The 14059-nt window shown below is 43.4% G+C and overlaps 2 protein-coding genes across 6 annotated transcripts; one reads left to right on the top strand and one right to left on the bottom strand.

Moving 5' to 3' along the window:
- Positions 1–64: 64 nt before the first annotated feature.
- foxm1 (forkhead box M1) lies at positions 65–7010 on the bottom strand. Of its 4 annotated transcripts, none has more exons than XM_063217048.1 (9): positions 6929–7010; positions 5478–5978; positions 5191–5342; positions 4903–5088; positions 4632–4760; positions 4384–4443; positions 4004–4061; positions 3083–3252; positions 65–2757 (listed from the first exon to the last, which is right to left on the bottom strand). In XM_063217048.1, exons 2-9 carry the CDS (start codon positions 5944–5946, stop codon positions 1933–1935), a joined length of 2049 nt encoding a protein of 682 aa, XP_063073118.1. In that variant the 5' UTR covers positions 5947–5978; positions 6929–7010; the 3' UTR covers positions 65–1932. The 4 variants fall into 4 exon arrangements, with proteins under 4 accessions (XP_063073118.1, XP_063073119.1, XP_063073120.1 ...); XM_063217049.1 differs by lacking the exon at positions 6929–7010 and adding an exon at positions 6206–6370; XM_063217050.1 differs by lacking the exon at positions 6929–7010 and adding an exon at positions 6124–6198.
- Positions 7011–7117: 107 nt separating this feature from the next.
- Positions 7118–9250, top strand: rhno1 (RAD9-HUS1-RAD1 interacting nuclear orphan 1). 2 transcript variants are annotated; one of them, XM_063217052.1, is made up of 3 exons: positions 7118–7239; positions 7426–7634; positions 8133–9250. In XM_063217052.1, exons 2-3 carry the CDS (start codon positions 7464–7466, stop codon positions 8976–8978), a joined length of 1017 nt encoding a protein of 338 aa, XP_063073122.1. In that variant the 5' UTR covers positions 7118–7239; positions 7426–7463; the 3' UTR covers positions 8979–9250. The 2 variants fall into 2 exon arrangements, with proteins under 2 accessions (XP_063073122.1, XP_063073123.1); XM_063217053.1 differs by having other exon boundaries at positions 7129–7225.
- Positions 9251–14059: the final 4809 nt, after the last annotated feature.

Raw genomic sequence — 14059 nt, 5'->3', positions numbered from 1 at the left:
GCATTCATCAACATTTATGGTGCTGGAAATCATCATTCACATCTGAGGAAAAGGGAAGATGCCATCAAGATAAAATCCTTTAATTTAATCTCATTCTCACCATATGACACTAGTGACTAAATCCAGACACGAGTACAGCCTTGTCTAGCTTTTTATACACTTTTGTTTAGGGGGTGGGGGTAACAAAACCTTCATCTCAAACAGAAAGACAGAAAAAAACACACTTTATGGAAAAAAATAAGTGCTAGTACTCTAAACCATTCAACCACACAAGTATTATGCATGCACGCAACACTAGTGTAATGAAAAGTATGACATGACAAATATAGCACTATATGCGTGCCTGGGAACAGTTGAAGCTGCTACCACTGTGGATAATTGAATTCCCCCCCACTCTCTTCAGCTGAGTGATGTTTATGGCTTTACACGTGTGTTACATATGGCTACAAAAGTTTACAACTGCACAAAATGACACCCAGGTTTCTTGTGCCTAACCTAACCTCTTAGTTACATACATGGTTACAGGGACCCATGGTTAGACCGTATGCTAATCTTGTTTTTTTTTTTTTTTTGCCAAAAGTTCGGCCAGACAATATTGCATGTGTATTATAGGCAACATAGAACAAAAACACAACACTGCCACCATAACACTGTCACTGCCTTGGATATGCAAAACATAAGTCATAGGTATTGCCCAATAACACTGCATGACTACAACATGCATATCTATACAATGATATGAAACGATATAGAATAGCCCAACATCAGTTTCTTACTCATGAGTTGATGTACAGTACACTGATTTATTGAGAGAAGAACCAGGCATGTAGGAGAGGCAACAATAGTGGGTTACTTAACGCTGACTCAGGTAATTGCTAAGATCATTTGTAACAAACGTTCAACAGGACAAGCATTATTGATGTGAAGTCACACAAAACTGAGCCTGGTTTTACCATCTCTTCATACTAATTCCATTAATAATGAAATTGGGGCAAGGAATGGTAATACCAGGCTACACAAAACTAGCTAAAAGGTGAAAAAGTGCACCAAAACAAATGAATACCATTCAGATTCCACCACACATCAAAACTCTGTCTGTGTTTCACGCCATTTGAAAAATGGGATGTTTTATTGGATTGCTTCCTAGATATTGTCCTTTTTACTGTCTTTCTATTTTCTATTTTCACATATTTTTACAATCTGGCAGCTCTCCCATTTTCAGCCAAAGCATACATTTTTCTTGTATTATTATTATTTCTTAGCTAGCATAGTGTCTTCTCTGGCAGTGAAAAATCAAAATGATATGAATTTTACATTTAAACAGCTAGATACATATATTACAAAAATGTGCAAAATCAAAGTCAATCTATCTACATTCTCTCTGTTATGTTTAGCTTGTTTTAAAAAGGTGCACTCCAACCAATACGCATCTATCAAATGTTATCCGGATAGGCGAATATAAATTTCAATAAATATGATGGCCCTGCTAAACCGGAATATAATATGGAAGAAATAAAATCTAACTTAAAAATCACAACAGATAGGACGAAGGACTCTGTCTAGGGCGTAAAATACAAGATATTTCTGATCTGCAAAACAGAACGTAAAAAGATACGGGCCAATGGATGGAGTGCACCTTTAGTTTTACTGACTTCAAGGCCAAAAGACAACTGTATGTGGTGGCAGTGAAGAAAGTACTTGGGTATAACATTTACAACAGGCACAGACATTCCCACACACATGCAACAGTAAGTAGAGACGGGCAGTGACACAAGCTTGAAAAACACAGACAAAAAAAAAAAAAAAATGAAACTGAGAAGCAAAAACATACCAGAGTTTCAAAAGACAGACAAATGTGTGAGCAGCTCAGAACAGTAGAAAAGAAAAAAGTCAGGAGGATACTCCGTCTCCAATGGAGAGCTTGGGGGTGTTTCACTTGAGTTCCGGAATGAACTGTGACCAGCTGATATTCCCCACGCCCAGCTCCTCGTCGTCCAGGGCCGAGAAGCTGATGTCCACCAGGATCTTGCTCAGGCTGTCGTTCATGGTGTCCAGCACCAGGCCCTCCGTCAGGGAGCGGTTGGCCAGGCTCGACGGGCACCCGCCCATCTGGAGCAGCTCTCGAGAGCAGGCCGGCGTGGAGGTGGAAGAGGAGCCCCTCCCAGCCTGCCCTGAGCTCAGCAGCTCCCGGGGCGAGCTGAAGAGCGGAAGCTCCTTGAAGGGCGTACTGCTGAAGCTGAAGGTGTTGTGGTGGTCGTAGCGCTGCGGCGTGAGCACGGGGCCCGTGGGCGTACGGATGGGGCTGAAGTCCAGCACATTGCGGTTGATCTTGCCCAGTGGCGTCACCCTCCAAGGCTCGGGCACGGTGGGCAGCTTGCTGGGCGTAGACGAGGCCGGCTGGGCGGCGCTCTTGATGGGCGTCTTGAAGGTGTACTCCCGGTAAGGGCTGTCAGGCTCAGCAATGCTAGGTAGCGGCAATGGTGCCTGATTCTGTTGCTGGTGCTGGGGTTGGTGATGATGCTGGCTGATTTCGCCATCCCGTGTGTCCTGGAAGACCGAGTTGTCAGAGGCGACGCCCGAGTCGAAGAAAGTGCTGTCGGGGAAGAGCAGGACAGGCTCCTCCGTGGAGGGCAGGACTAGGCGCTGCTTGCGGCGCGAACTGCTGGACTCGCGCCTAGCCGTGCTGCTGAGGGCAGGAGTCACCATGATGCTCTCCCTGATGATGGCCAGGCTCTGGGGCTCTTCCTTTACCGTCTCCTTGGGGAAAAAATGGGATGCACCATATCAGCAAAATGTGACAAATGTGGTGATAACATTGCTGAATGCAATGATGACTTGTATTGTATTTTGTAACAGAAGTTCTTGTAGCTAAACTAGGTTTTCCAACATGTACGTTTTTCTCAATATCATATTTGATTATATTTGATACATTTCTGCCCCAACACTAGATGTTCCTAGATATCTGTCTCCTTTGAGCATCACTAGCTACTGAGTTAATTGAAGAAGAAAAAACCCACTTGTCATTCAAGTAGATTTGTAAACACTTGCAGCATTTTACAAGTGTACAGAGGCTATGGTTTACCTTTGGAGCAATGCGGACCCTCTTCCCTGCACCGTAGGAGCCACAGGTGGGTTGCGAGCCTGCCAGAGAGAACTGCGCTGACGTGGGTAAAAACAGTGGGGAGGTCAGGGGCAGTTGGATCGGAACAAAGTAGGAGTCCGTCCGGGGCAAAAGAGGCTTCATCTTTCTCTCTGTGGGAGAACCAAACTTGGGAGTAAACCAACCACACATAAATACTTGGATGTTTTCACCACCTAAAGAGGCTTTTAGTGATCTTTTACAACACACTTTAGTTGCTATCATGTTTCATCATGTAATCATGTTATCGGTCAGGGTTTTGTTTAGCCAGGCCGTGCCCTACAAGTGACGCAACAGCTTCAGCGTTGCTACCAGTCAGGTCAAGAGCAATGCAAGTAACTTTCTGAGTTCCCGCAAATACGGGAACTCCTCCCACTTTGTTGGGAAGCAAACAATCATTAGCAAACCAAGGGAGGCCGTTTGGAAAAAGCCATTTGGGAAATGTTAATTATTATGCTCTTGGTCAGACCAAGTCTCGAAGAGATTTTAAAGTCCATGATAATCAGGCTAGGTTTCGTTTATTGTTGTCTGAAACTATGTGCTGCAGTCATTGTACAATATAAACGCTTCACGGAAAGCTTGATGTTGCTGACATTATTTTCATTATTTTCTTGCAGCAATTGTAACCAGAACTCCCTAGCCGTAGAGACACGTAGTCTCAATGGGATTTTTCTGGTTAAACAAAATATAAACTTAAAAGACGAATGGCAATTGTGTAATATTGATTATGGTTTTCTTGATTAATTTTGAGGGTGCTGGCCCAAATAAGATGCTTAAAATCAACAGAAAGGGGCGCACCTCGCATCAAACGCAATTGGGTAATGTTGCCCATGCTATGTTGCAGGCAGACACAGTCTAACTCACCTGAAGGCACTATTGCTGCCGCCGTCCTCTTCAGCTCTGAAGAGACCCTTTTCTGTTGCTATGGAAAAGAAAGCAAAGTAGTGTTAGAATTCACAACAAAAAATGATGAGTCTAGGCCACCTCACAAGGAAAGGTAGTGAAAAACGACCTGATCTACTGTAAGCCTGGATAGGTTGAAGACTGTAAAAGTGAAAGCGTTCCCTCGCTCTCTGCTCTGTCTCTTTCCTGCAAATTAAAATCGTTATTGAACCAGAGCCAAAACAGATACTATGCTGAGCCCTCTCTCATGGATCCAAACATGTAAAAGTTGTCTGTCTGTTGCTCCATCTTGGCTGAATTAAATTCCAGAGAGCAAGGGAAACAAGGGAAAAATGGCTTACTTGTGAGTCACAGACCTGCAAGGTCTGGAGGGAGGAAGGGGTGGTGGGGTCAACCACAGGCTGTGGGGGGTGAGCCAGATATAGGGAATAGGATGAGTGGACAGGTTAAAAATAAACCACTGCAGTGATATTACATTAGTTACACATAGGAAAAGTATAGAGAGCATACCGTATATTATTATCAGAGAAATTGTGCAACCAAATAAACTATGACGAATACAAATTAACATTTTAACTCTTAGGCTTACCTTGTACACCTGGTCCAGGGTGAGACATCGGTTGGCCTCTGGGCGAATGGTCCAATATGAGACCCTGCCATCTTGAGCAGTCTCGCGCACAAACATGTCATGTAAGGACAAGTTGTGGCGAATGGAGTTCTAAGGGGCAAAGCAGACAAAACCTTTAAAAAGGTAAAGAACGGAGGTGTGGAGGAAAATATGTAGCCTAGTATGTAGGCCCAAGTGCCTAAGGTATGTTGTTCACAAGAATTCATGTACACATCAAGGCAACCATGATCACCTTCCAGCCTGGTTTGGCTACATTTCTGAAGTACGGGAAGTGGTCTTCGATCCAAGTGTAGATTTCCTTTAGCGTCATCCGCCTGTTTTTCTTGCTGTTGATGGCAAACTGAATCATAGCCATGTAGGAGTACGGAGGTCTTTCTGACTGTGGGTCGTTGACGTTGCCTTCAGTCTCTCTGGGCAGCTTAGGTATGAACGGACACAAAGCCATGCTCTTTTTAATCAAATCGAACAGACATTGATGAACTTGAAATCCACAAGTTATAATGGCTACATAATTCTTTACCTGTGGAAGTTGCTGACAGGACTCCTGGTTCTCCTTGTCCGAGACTTTCTTTGCAGCATCATCAGGTCCAAGACCATCTGTGCTCATCCGTCCGAGCCATTGAATGTTGGTCAAGCTGTCATCCAGTGGGCTGCACTCTAGCTCCTTGTTTACTGAGAGGAACGAAGAGTGGATCAAGTACATACATAGGATTTGTTTTTGTTTTCTAGTCTACATGTAAACACACATTTAAAGCCTTAGTATCAGTGCAAGCTGTGTAAAGATTTGCAGTATTTCCCCCTACTTACATGGCTTAATTGTGGTTAGAGACTTGCTGTCTGTTAAACACTCCACCTGTGTGCCTTCTTTTAACATAGAGGGGGATACCAAGTCTCCTTGGCATGGTTTCCCAGTCGTGTCTACTGCGGGCAGGCAAAGAGACTCCACCTCTTCATCAAGAGTTCCACTGCCACTCAGGAGAATGAACTTGTTCGGCCCTTGAGGACCACACTCCTTTCCTTTGGCAGTAAGAGCGCCAATCACACTTTTCAGGTCTGCAGTTTTAGGAATGACAACCACTTGAGTGTCAGGCATGCTTGGGTGATCCATGATTCGAATGCCATCCGTAAAGCACTGAGCACTGGACGGAGAAACAACATCCTTACGTTGCGGCCCGTCTGGCTCATCATGCCCAGCATCTGGCTCAATTCTTTGAAATGGCAGTTTCCTCCGCTTGAGGATCAATGGTCTCCGAGGGCTCTCTCGCATTGTGATCATATTGTGGCTGAACCTCTGCGTTGATTCAATTTCTGTTTAAAAAAACAAAAAGAAGGGGGAAAAGAAAGAAAAACACGGAGTTGAGTTTTAGGAATAGTTGGTTAACATCACAAAGGCACAGTGAGCCCCTTACTAAAGCTACCTACAACCATAAACAGTGGGTCTGGACTGTTTTACCTCGGGCAAGTTGGTTGTCTAGTGAACAGTATCAACGTCAAAGGACTCACTTGGTTGCTAACGGCTAACTCGCTAAACGTACCTGTCAGCAATTTACATTCTGGATCAGGAAAAATAAAATGGCAAAAATATTTTCCCTGTAGCACATATGAACCGTTTAGAATAGACAAGTACTTTCAGAACTAACATGCGAAGCCCCTGAACTCGTTTTGAAAAGGAAATAGATATCTGAAATCGGCTAACTACCAACGAATGAAAGTCCAATATTTTGAATGTAAGCCTGTCTTGTGACGTCCTTACTTCTAGAACTATAGCGTTTTTAAAAAGGAAATTACAAACAATGTAAGCTACAATGTAGCACGTATGATGATGTATGATGCTTTATGTAGCTAGATAACATACAGAGATATATATGAAGTATCTTGTGGCTAACCGTGTGCTGTTGAGTAAACATGCGCAGCACTAATAGCCCGGACTGAAGAAAAAAAACCAAGCCATGGTTTTGTACGCGTATTTCAAATGGTGCTAGTCAACAAGAGTGTTTTGTCCTTCCATCTGCTTTGTTGGAAGTACAAAAGCAACCACAACGAGTTAACACTTGAACAAGACATATTACACTAACGGGGAACAATGTAGCCATCTTTAGCTATCTGAAGCTAACTTAGCTAATTTGCGTTCGCTTTTCAGAAAGCACAATACGAGTTATGCCATTAGCAGCTAAGCAAACCATTTCTATTCACAGTTCTGCATACATAACGATCCCCAAGTTGAATATGGAATTCTGTATCAATTGCATGAAACAGACCTTCATATTAGAAGAATATCCCTTTGATTTCATGAGCAAAACTTGACCATATGATTACATGACACTCGGTAGCCTCCCTCTTTCAGCAGAAATGAATAGGATTTTGAATTTTGGCGCTGTCGTACGGATTCCGGCCACGTGGTGTCCTCCAATCCAATAGCATCGCCAGAAACTCTGTAACCAAACCCAATCAAATCATTTTTCACTTGAATACGGAAGCATGCATAATAATGGAAAGTGCAACGAAGCCTTAAACTAGTCTTTGTTTCAAGACTCGGCATAATCAACAATATCACGGTGAAACATATGAGGTAATAGTTAACAGCTTTTTATAACCACATTTAGTCTAGGACATTCTTGTGGAGGTCACGGAGCACGAAGCTCCACTTCTTGATGTTTGCCTTGTAGAGCTCTATTCATTTCTAGAACTTGTAGACTCAAGTATCATGGTATTGGCTGACCAGGGTAGAATTTACTGTGTGTATTGTGTTGCACAGGTGCTAAACATACATCCTTCGGGTCATGATGACATCTGATGTCCCGCAACACGCGAAAGAGGAGGTTGCATAACCCAAACAAGAGTCGGCTAACTTTTGTTGAAGCACCCATCAGCGGGGACATACATCAGTATGGGCCACAACTACGAAGTGCCATTAACCCAAGGTCGTTTATATCCGAGGAGCCCCGTCAGAATGGCACAGCATGGGTAAGCTCAGCTGCTGCTAGTTTGAAACTTCCATTCATCATCATAACATCTGCAGAAAGATAGCTGTTGATCTGTTGACACTAAACTCACACTAGAGGGCAGATTTCAACCTTTGCGAGTGTACCGTAACTGATATGAATGCTTGTTGGCCTGATGGTGATGCACAGGGCAACTTTTTCAGTTTTTGTCTGGGCAACAATATTGCAAGATGTTATTTGGACCTATTAGCACTCTTATGAATAGAACTTGGATCAGCAGAATATATTTTTTTCATCATTACATCTTAGCATCTGTATATTTCCTGTGCACTTAGTATTTGCTAGTGATGTTGGCTATGATTATGCCCTCTTGACACTCGCTTTGTTTATAAAGCGTCTGCCAAATGCAATGCAAGGTAATGTAATGTAATGTAAAGTATTATGAGCAAATTGTGCTGCTCATCCAGCAACATTGCTCTAAACCTTTGCCCTGTGAATCATTACTTAATGCCTTACACAGGTGTCACCCCAGTTTGACCAGATTCGAGTCCCTGATGTGGTGCCAAGGAGGACTAGGAGGTGCCATTCACAATCTACAACCACAACAACCACAAGACACAATTCAACATGTACAAACGTGAGAAAGTCAGCTGCTAGTAAATACCCCCCATTAGCATTTGACACTGGTGGCGCTGAGAGAGTGCATGGCAAGAAGAGACGGTTACTTAGAGGGGCTAAGATGGCACCAGTGCCTGAGTCAAACCCAGCTTCCTGTGGGCCAGGTCCCTCAAACACCTCCTCAGCTGAAGTGGATATAGAAACACCACAGCGGAGGACCTTTCTACGGAGAAGAAGCATCGAAAGTGCCCTTGCTTCAAACACACTGCATCCCCTGCCACATGTGGGCTCAGAGACGCCACAGAGGAGGAGCTCTATACAGAGAAAAAGCATAGGAAGCACCCTCGCTTTACACACGCTGCATGAGGTATCTGCTGAGAGCAGGGAGACCTCAGCCTCTCCTGCTGTTCCTCACAGTCACACACAAATGAAACATTTTACCCCATCATCTGAATCGCGCACCTCTGGACGATTAAGCTCGCCAAATGTGGGGAATTACACTTTGCCCCCTGATATTGATACTCCAGAGATGCCACACAAGGCACCACCTCCAGCATCAAAAGTTACTTTTTTAGATCTACTCCTGCCCTTAACTCCACCACACTCGTATAACTTGGACATTCTTGTGGAGGACACTCCAGAGAGAGACTATGGTCTGAAAGTTACTTGGAGAAAGAGGAAAAACATTCTGAGATCACTTATAAGACGAGGCCTGCTGACTAGCCAGCAGGCTGAGGTTGTTGCCTAATATGACATTGAACTGAGTGAACATGAAATTGTACATACTGTATGCCTACTTAGTGGATGATATGAATAAAGACACTAGGCATGTTGCATTTTGACCAAATTGTCATTTTGACCAAATCATTGCAATGTGTCGTATAATAAAACACAAAACATGTACACTGTGAAGGAAATGGTCAAGGTACTGCAACTATGCTGCTCATTGAAACTGGGCTGCCTATTGCCAAATTTGATCTTTACATGAAAGTTTACTAAGTAATAAACAAATATTTTCGAGTATGGTCCAAGTACAGTCATTTTTGCAGCCAAAAACTATTTTTGTAAATTCAAAGTGGCGGACCATGAAGAAGATCCCCCTTTTCATGTATGAAATGTGCAATTTTTGCAGTCATAATGAATATTGAATATAGAGTGAATATAGAATGAATATAGAATTTTATGGTGGTGGTAAGAAAAAGGTTACATCAATGAATGGGCAGCATGAATTCTGGAAATAAACAACTAAAAATATCACACAGTGTCCCTTTAAAATGTAAATTCCATATCGCTTTATGTTTTTTTCAGATGTGATGACTTCTTTCAGATTATTACAAAACCAACAGAACTGTGATTTAATTTATAGTCGGGACTCGTGAGCAAGGTGTAATGAAAGGAATTAATGTGGGTAATTGCTGACGTTTTCATCATATTCATCAATGAACTTCATGAATCTGATTCTGAAGTGATGGTGTGTTACTTTCCTCCTCATCTGGATGAGAATCGGTATAGACGCCTGTAACCAATTAGAAATGAATTGGAAAGTGCTACAGCCAATAGCGTACTCTGTTGTTGACATGTGCCGTATCCACGGCCGAGCAGCATTTTTTTTCCAGCCGTGCCAACGAAAGTTCGCACTGGTTCGCACACAGGGAGGCCAACAGCTGGGGGATCCATAGCAACCGTGGATAAACATGAGTTACTATCCAAGGTAAGCTATTGTAGCTTACGCAAATGAATTTGTATTAAGTACACGTTGTAAGTTGCATTTAGAAGTGAAGAAATACTCACATTCTTCAGTTCGGGAAAAAAAACCGACGGGTCCCCTTACATTGGATACACTGTTGCATGCAGCTACGCTGGCTAACAAGTAGTGGTTAGCTAGGCAAGGGCTGACAAGCTGCTTGCTTTTGCCAGCCTAATTTACCACATGCATTCATTGAGACACATACCACTGGAGTTAATGGGAGAGTATGTATTATTTTGGTTCTCCTTGTGCAAATGCCAGTCATTAAATTATCGAGATGCTCGTGCTTTCATCATTACTGCATCGCAAGTCACCCACACTGGTTCAGGTTTTAAGGGGATTCCTTTTGAATTGTACATCAGCGAACTAGCTATAGTCGTTTTAACACATTTCAGCCGTGTATTACAACGTTTTAAATCACCAACTTGGGTAACTACGTAACGTTAAGCGACAAGATGGGATACATAACGGTCTGCAACTTTCCCATGCTAGGATAACTGGGTCCATTATACAATGTATCCGCGGCCAGACACGCATTGCTTTTCTCCCTTACAACTGCACTGTGAACGACATCACACCGGTGTAACAAGTTCTTTGTAACAATTTACGGCTTTGCTGCTGTTGCACACGATTCCCAGATTGACGCTCCCATCTCAGGACGCTCCCATTTCATCTCGCTCCCACTAGCCAGACTATCGGTACCACCGCCATATGACGGAGCCAGTTATCTTGTTGATGTTAGTTTTTTGTTTCTAACCCTAACCTTAACCCTAACCCTAAACCTAACCCTAACCTTAACCCTAACCCTAAACCTAACCCTAACCCTAACCCTAAACCTAACCCTAAATTGCTTGTATGTGGCAGTATATGATAATACGTGAAATATAATCGGGTGGGACCGCACGTCCGGGAGTGATAGAAACACCTGGGACCGCACGTCCGGGAGCGAACTCAGTTGGGAGTATCAATCCCCTTACCTTGCACACGTTTCTCTGTTCATAATGTATTTTTGTAACAGTAGTTGTCCGAAAGTGGAAATCCAACCTCAAAACAATTTCAAGTCTGTGATTGGTTAAAACCACAGATTGTGTCCAATCTGCTTTTGTGTCCAGCATGCTTATTACGAGTCTCACGTCTGTATCACTTTCCTTTAGCTATTTCCCCATTCTAGTGACATTGAAGCACTTCTCCCTCGTTTCACTGCATGTCGCTGTGTGGAAGGAGGAAACAGTGTTTACTTATGATGACGACTGCCATAGCCGGCTACTTATGTTTGTCTACATGTCGTAACACGCTAAAAACGCCCCTCCTAGATACCCTGGTGATGTCTTCCTCCTGTATGCTGGCTGGCTATCACTAAGTGACAGCAACGCACCACCCACCTTCAATATCTGATTCAGGAACATATTATCCGTTCAGGCTCAGCCTCATGGTGTTTTCTATTCAATTGATTTAACACACAGTACTAGACTGGGGAGGAACAGCAGGTGCTGAGTGACTGAGATAAGATACACTTTGATTGGATTGTGAGGGACTTCCCTTTTCTCTTCTGAAGAGGTCGGAATGGGAGACAAAATGGACCCTCCAAGTGTCCACTGTGAGAGGAAAGAGAGTATGGTGTATGTATTGAAGTCCCTGCTCACACCCCCATTCCTGTTGAGATAAAAGACGTAGACGGATTGAGATGACACGGTCAAAGAGAAATCCCTCTCAGTATCTACAGTAAAAGCCCTGAACGGAGGGAGTGATGTGGTATTGTGGTATTGTACTTAACATACTGATGTCTTGATACATCACATATGCACCAAGCTGTCTTTTTGAAACCAATGGACTGTATTTGGGAATGAACGAAAACAACAAGCTTTAGAGCAGTACATGTGCCATGCACTGTGTGTAGGCAAGTTGGTGGCTGACTGACCAGTGTGTGTGTGTGTGTGTGTGTGTGTGTGTGTGTGTGTGTGTGTGTGTGTGTGTGTGTGTGTGTGTGTGTGTGTGTGTGTGTGTGTGCGCGCGTGCGCTTGTGCGCGCGTGTGCGCATGCCTGCTGTCTGTGATCGCTTACTGGTTTCATGTGTGTATTGTCTGTGTGTGGTCCCTCTGTCAGCCCATCTGTGGTAAGAAGGAGTGGTGTGCACAGACAAACACCGGCAAGAGCTCCACTCATGCTCGTCTCATTACCCACACACGCACGCATGTACGCACAGACTCTGAGCAATCTGCCCACGTCCAGCAGAGGGTCAGTACATGTTCTCTTGAGATTGCACATGGCTTCTGCTCTCACATATGACTAACACAGTGATCATGTGAAGACCTACAGCCTCCATTTACAATGACAGCTTGCGGTAAAGGATACGTCTGGCATGTAACGCATTATTTAAAATAAATCTCTCCCCAGCCACCACCACAAACTCCTGCCTGACTGTGTTGGAGAACAATTAAGGCCCCTATAACAGCTGGCTATGGTATAGGGTTATTTGGACTTGAAAAATCAATGCACATATAGCAATTATCTTGCAGTATGATTTAGGGATGCACCGATACCGGCTGCCGATACTGCTCATTATACTCGTACTTGTACTCGTCAAGCACTTGCAGATACCAGGAATGATACTGCTATTACACAAAACAATGCAAAATCTTGTCACATTCTGTGGACTTGAAAGCAGCATGGGAAAAAAGTGCCACCTCATACATTTGATAACATTTACCTGTAAATCTACATGGAAATGGACAATACAAATATCACAGATGGAAAAAAACAAGGCCATGCATTTATTTTCATTGTATTTTGGTGGTAAAAGGTATCGGTATCGGTACTCGGAATCGGCAAGTACACACATTAATGTACTCGTACTTGTATCCGTTTTCAAAAAAGTGGTATCGGTGATGTACAAAGTTTTCTTAGTTGCTGCATAACAGTGTTTCTCACCGACCAAGTAGCACTGTGTGGTGCTCTGGGCAAAGGAAATCATTTTGGGCCAGTGCAAGTGTTATGAATGTACCTTGACTGATGTGCACTGCAGCTGGTGCTTGGTTATATGGAAAATGTATCACTAAATTAATTACTTTATATCACGATAACGATATCACAATATACCACAATTACGTATGATTTCAGTTATTCTCTTTATTTTCTCCTTATTGTGTTGTGTGGCAAAACCAAATGAATCTTTTTATTCTTCTTTTTTCAGTTACATAAACGTACAGTAGAGCGTGCACAGTGACAACACGTAGTGTTATTATTGAATTATATTTCATTGTATATTAGCTGTAATAATGGATAATTGGTTTATCACGATAGAGGACAAAGGGCACGGTAGACACTTTTCTACCACAATAATGATACAGTATATCGTCATATCACCTAGCCATAACTGCAGCTGTTGATCATTTGCGGCCGGTAATGTTGTCTTTTTATCCTGTGGTGCTCTGTCACAGAATTGTGCATTAAATAACTTACATTTGTTTTGTTCATTAAATATATGAGCCATCCGATAACACATCTGTGGCAGTGCCATCCTTTCAGTTACTTTCGTTTTCCATATTTTCTCCCTCCCACTCTGTCTGCCCTTTGCAGCCAAAAGTCAGTCAGACCAGAGACCCATGCTTAAACTGGTGACTCACTCTCCAAGTAGTCCGTGTGTGCCAACTTCAGGACAGACTGTGTCTGTGAAGCAATATGTCTGTAAAAGGATTGAGTCTGTTTCTAAGGGCAGTGTGACCCGGTGTCGAGCGAAGCAGGGCCGGTGATTTAGGCACTTGAACAAGGCAGGTCTGAGAGTCTGAGAGCTCTGAAAAGAGGGGGTTGGAGCCTGGAGGTGGTGGTTGTGAAGGTTTGTTTGGGAGTTTGGGGGCTTAAACAGCAACAGCAATGGCTGCATTTCTTTTTTTTCTTTTTCTTTTTTTTTTGGGGGGGGGGGGGGGGGGCTTTTACAACTTTAATATTCAGACAGGACAGTGAGAGAGACAGCAACTGAGTGGGAACTCTGGGGAGAGAGAGTGGGGGAAGGATTGACCTTGGGCCGGAGTAGTACATGGGTCCGACCCCGGCGTAACGGTACAGCTTAGTCCACTGAGCCATGT

This window comes from Engraulis encrasicolus, chromosome 15 (genome assembly GCF_034702125.1).
Source record: "Engraulis encrasicolus isolate BLACKSEA-1 chromosome 15, IST_EnEncr_1.0, whole genome shotgun sequence".
NCBI classification, from domain to species: Eukaryota; Metazoa; Chordata; class Actinopteri; order Clupeiformes; family Engraulidae; genus Engraulis; species Engraulis encrasicolus.
The sequence above is the reverse complement of the archived record's forward strand: the minus strand, read 5'-3'. Positions and strand labels throughout refer to the sequence as shown.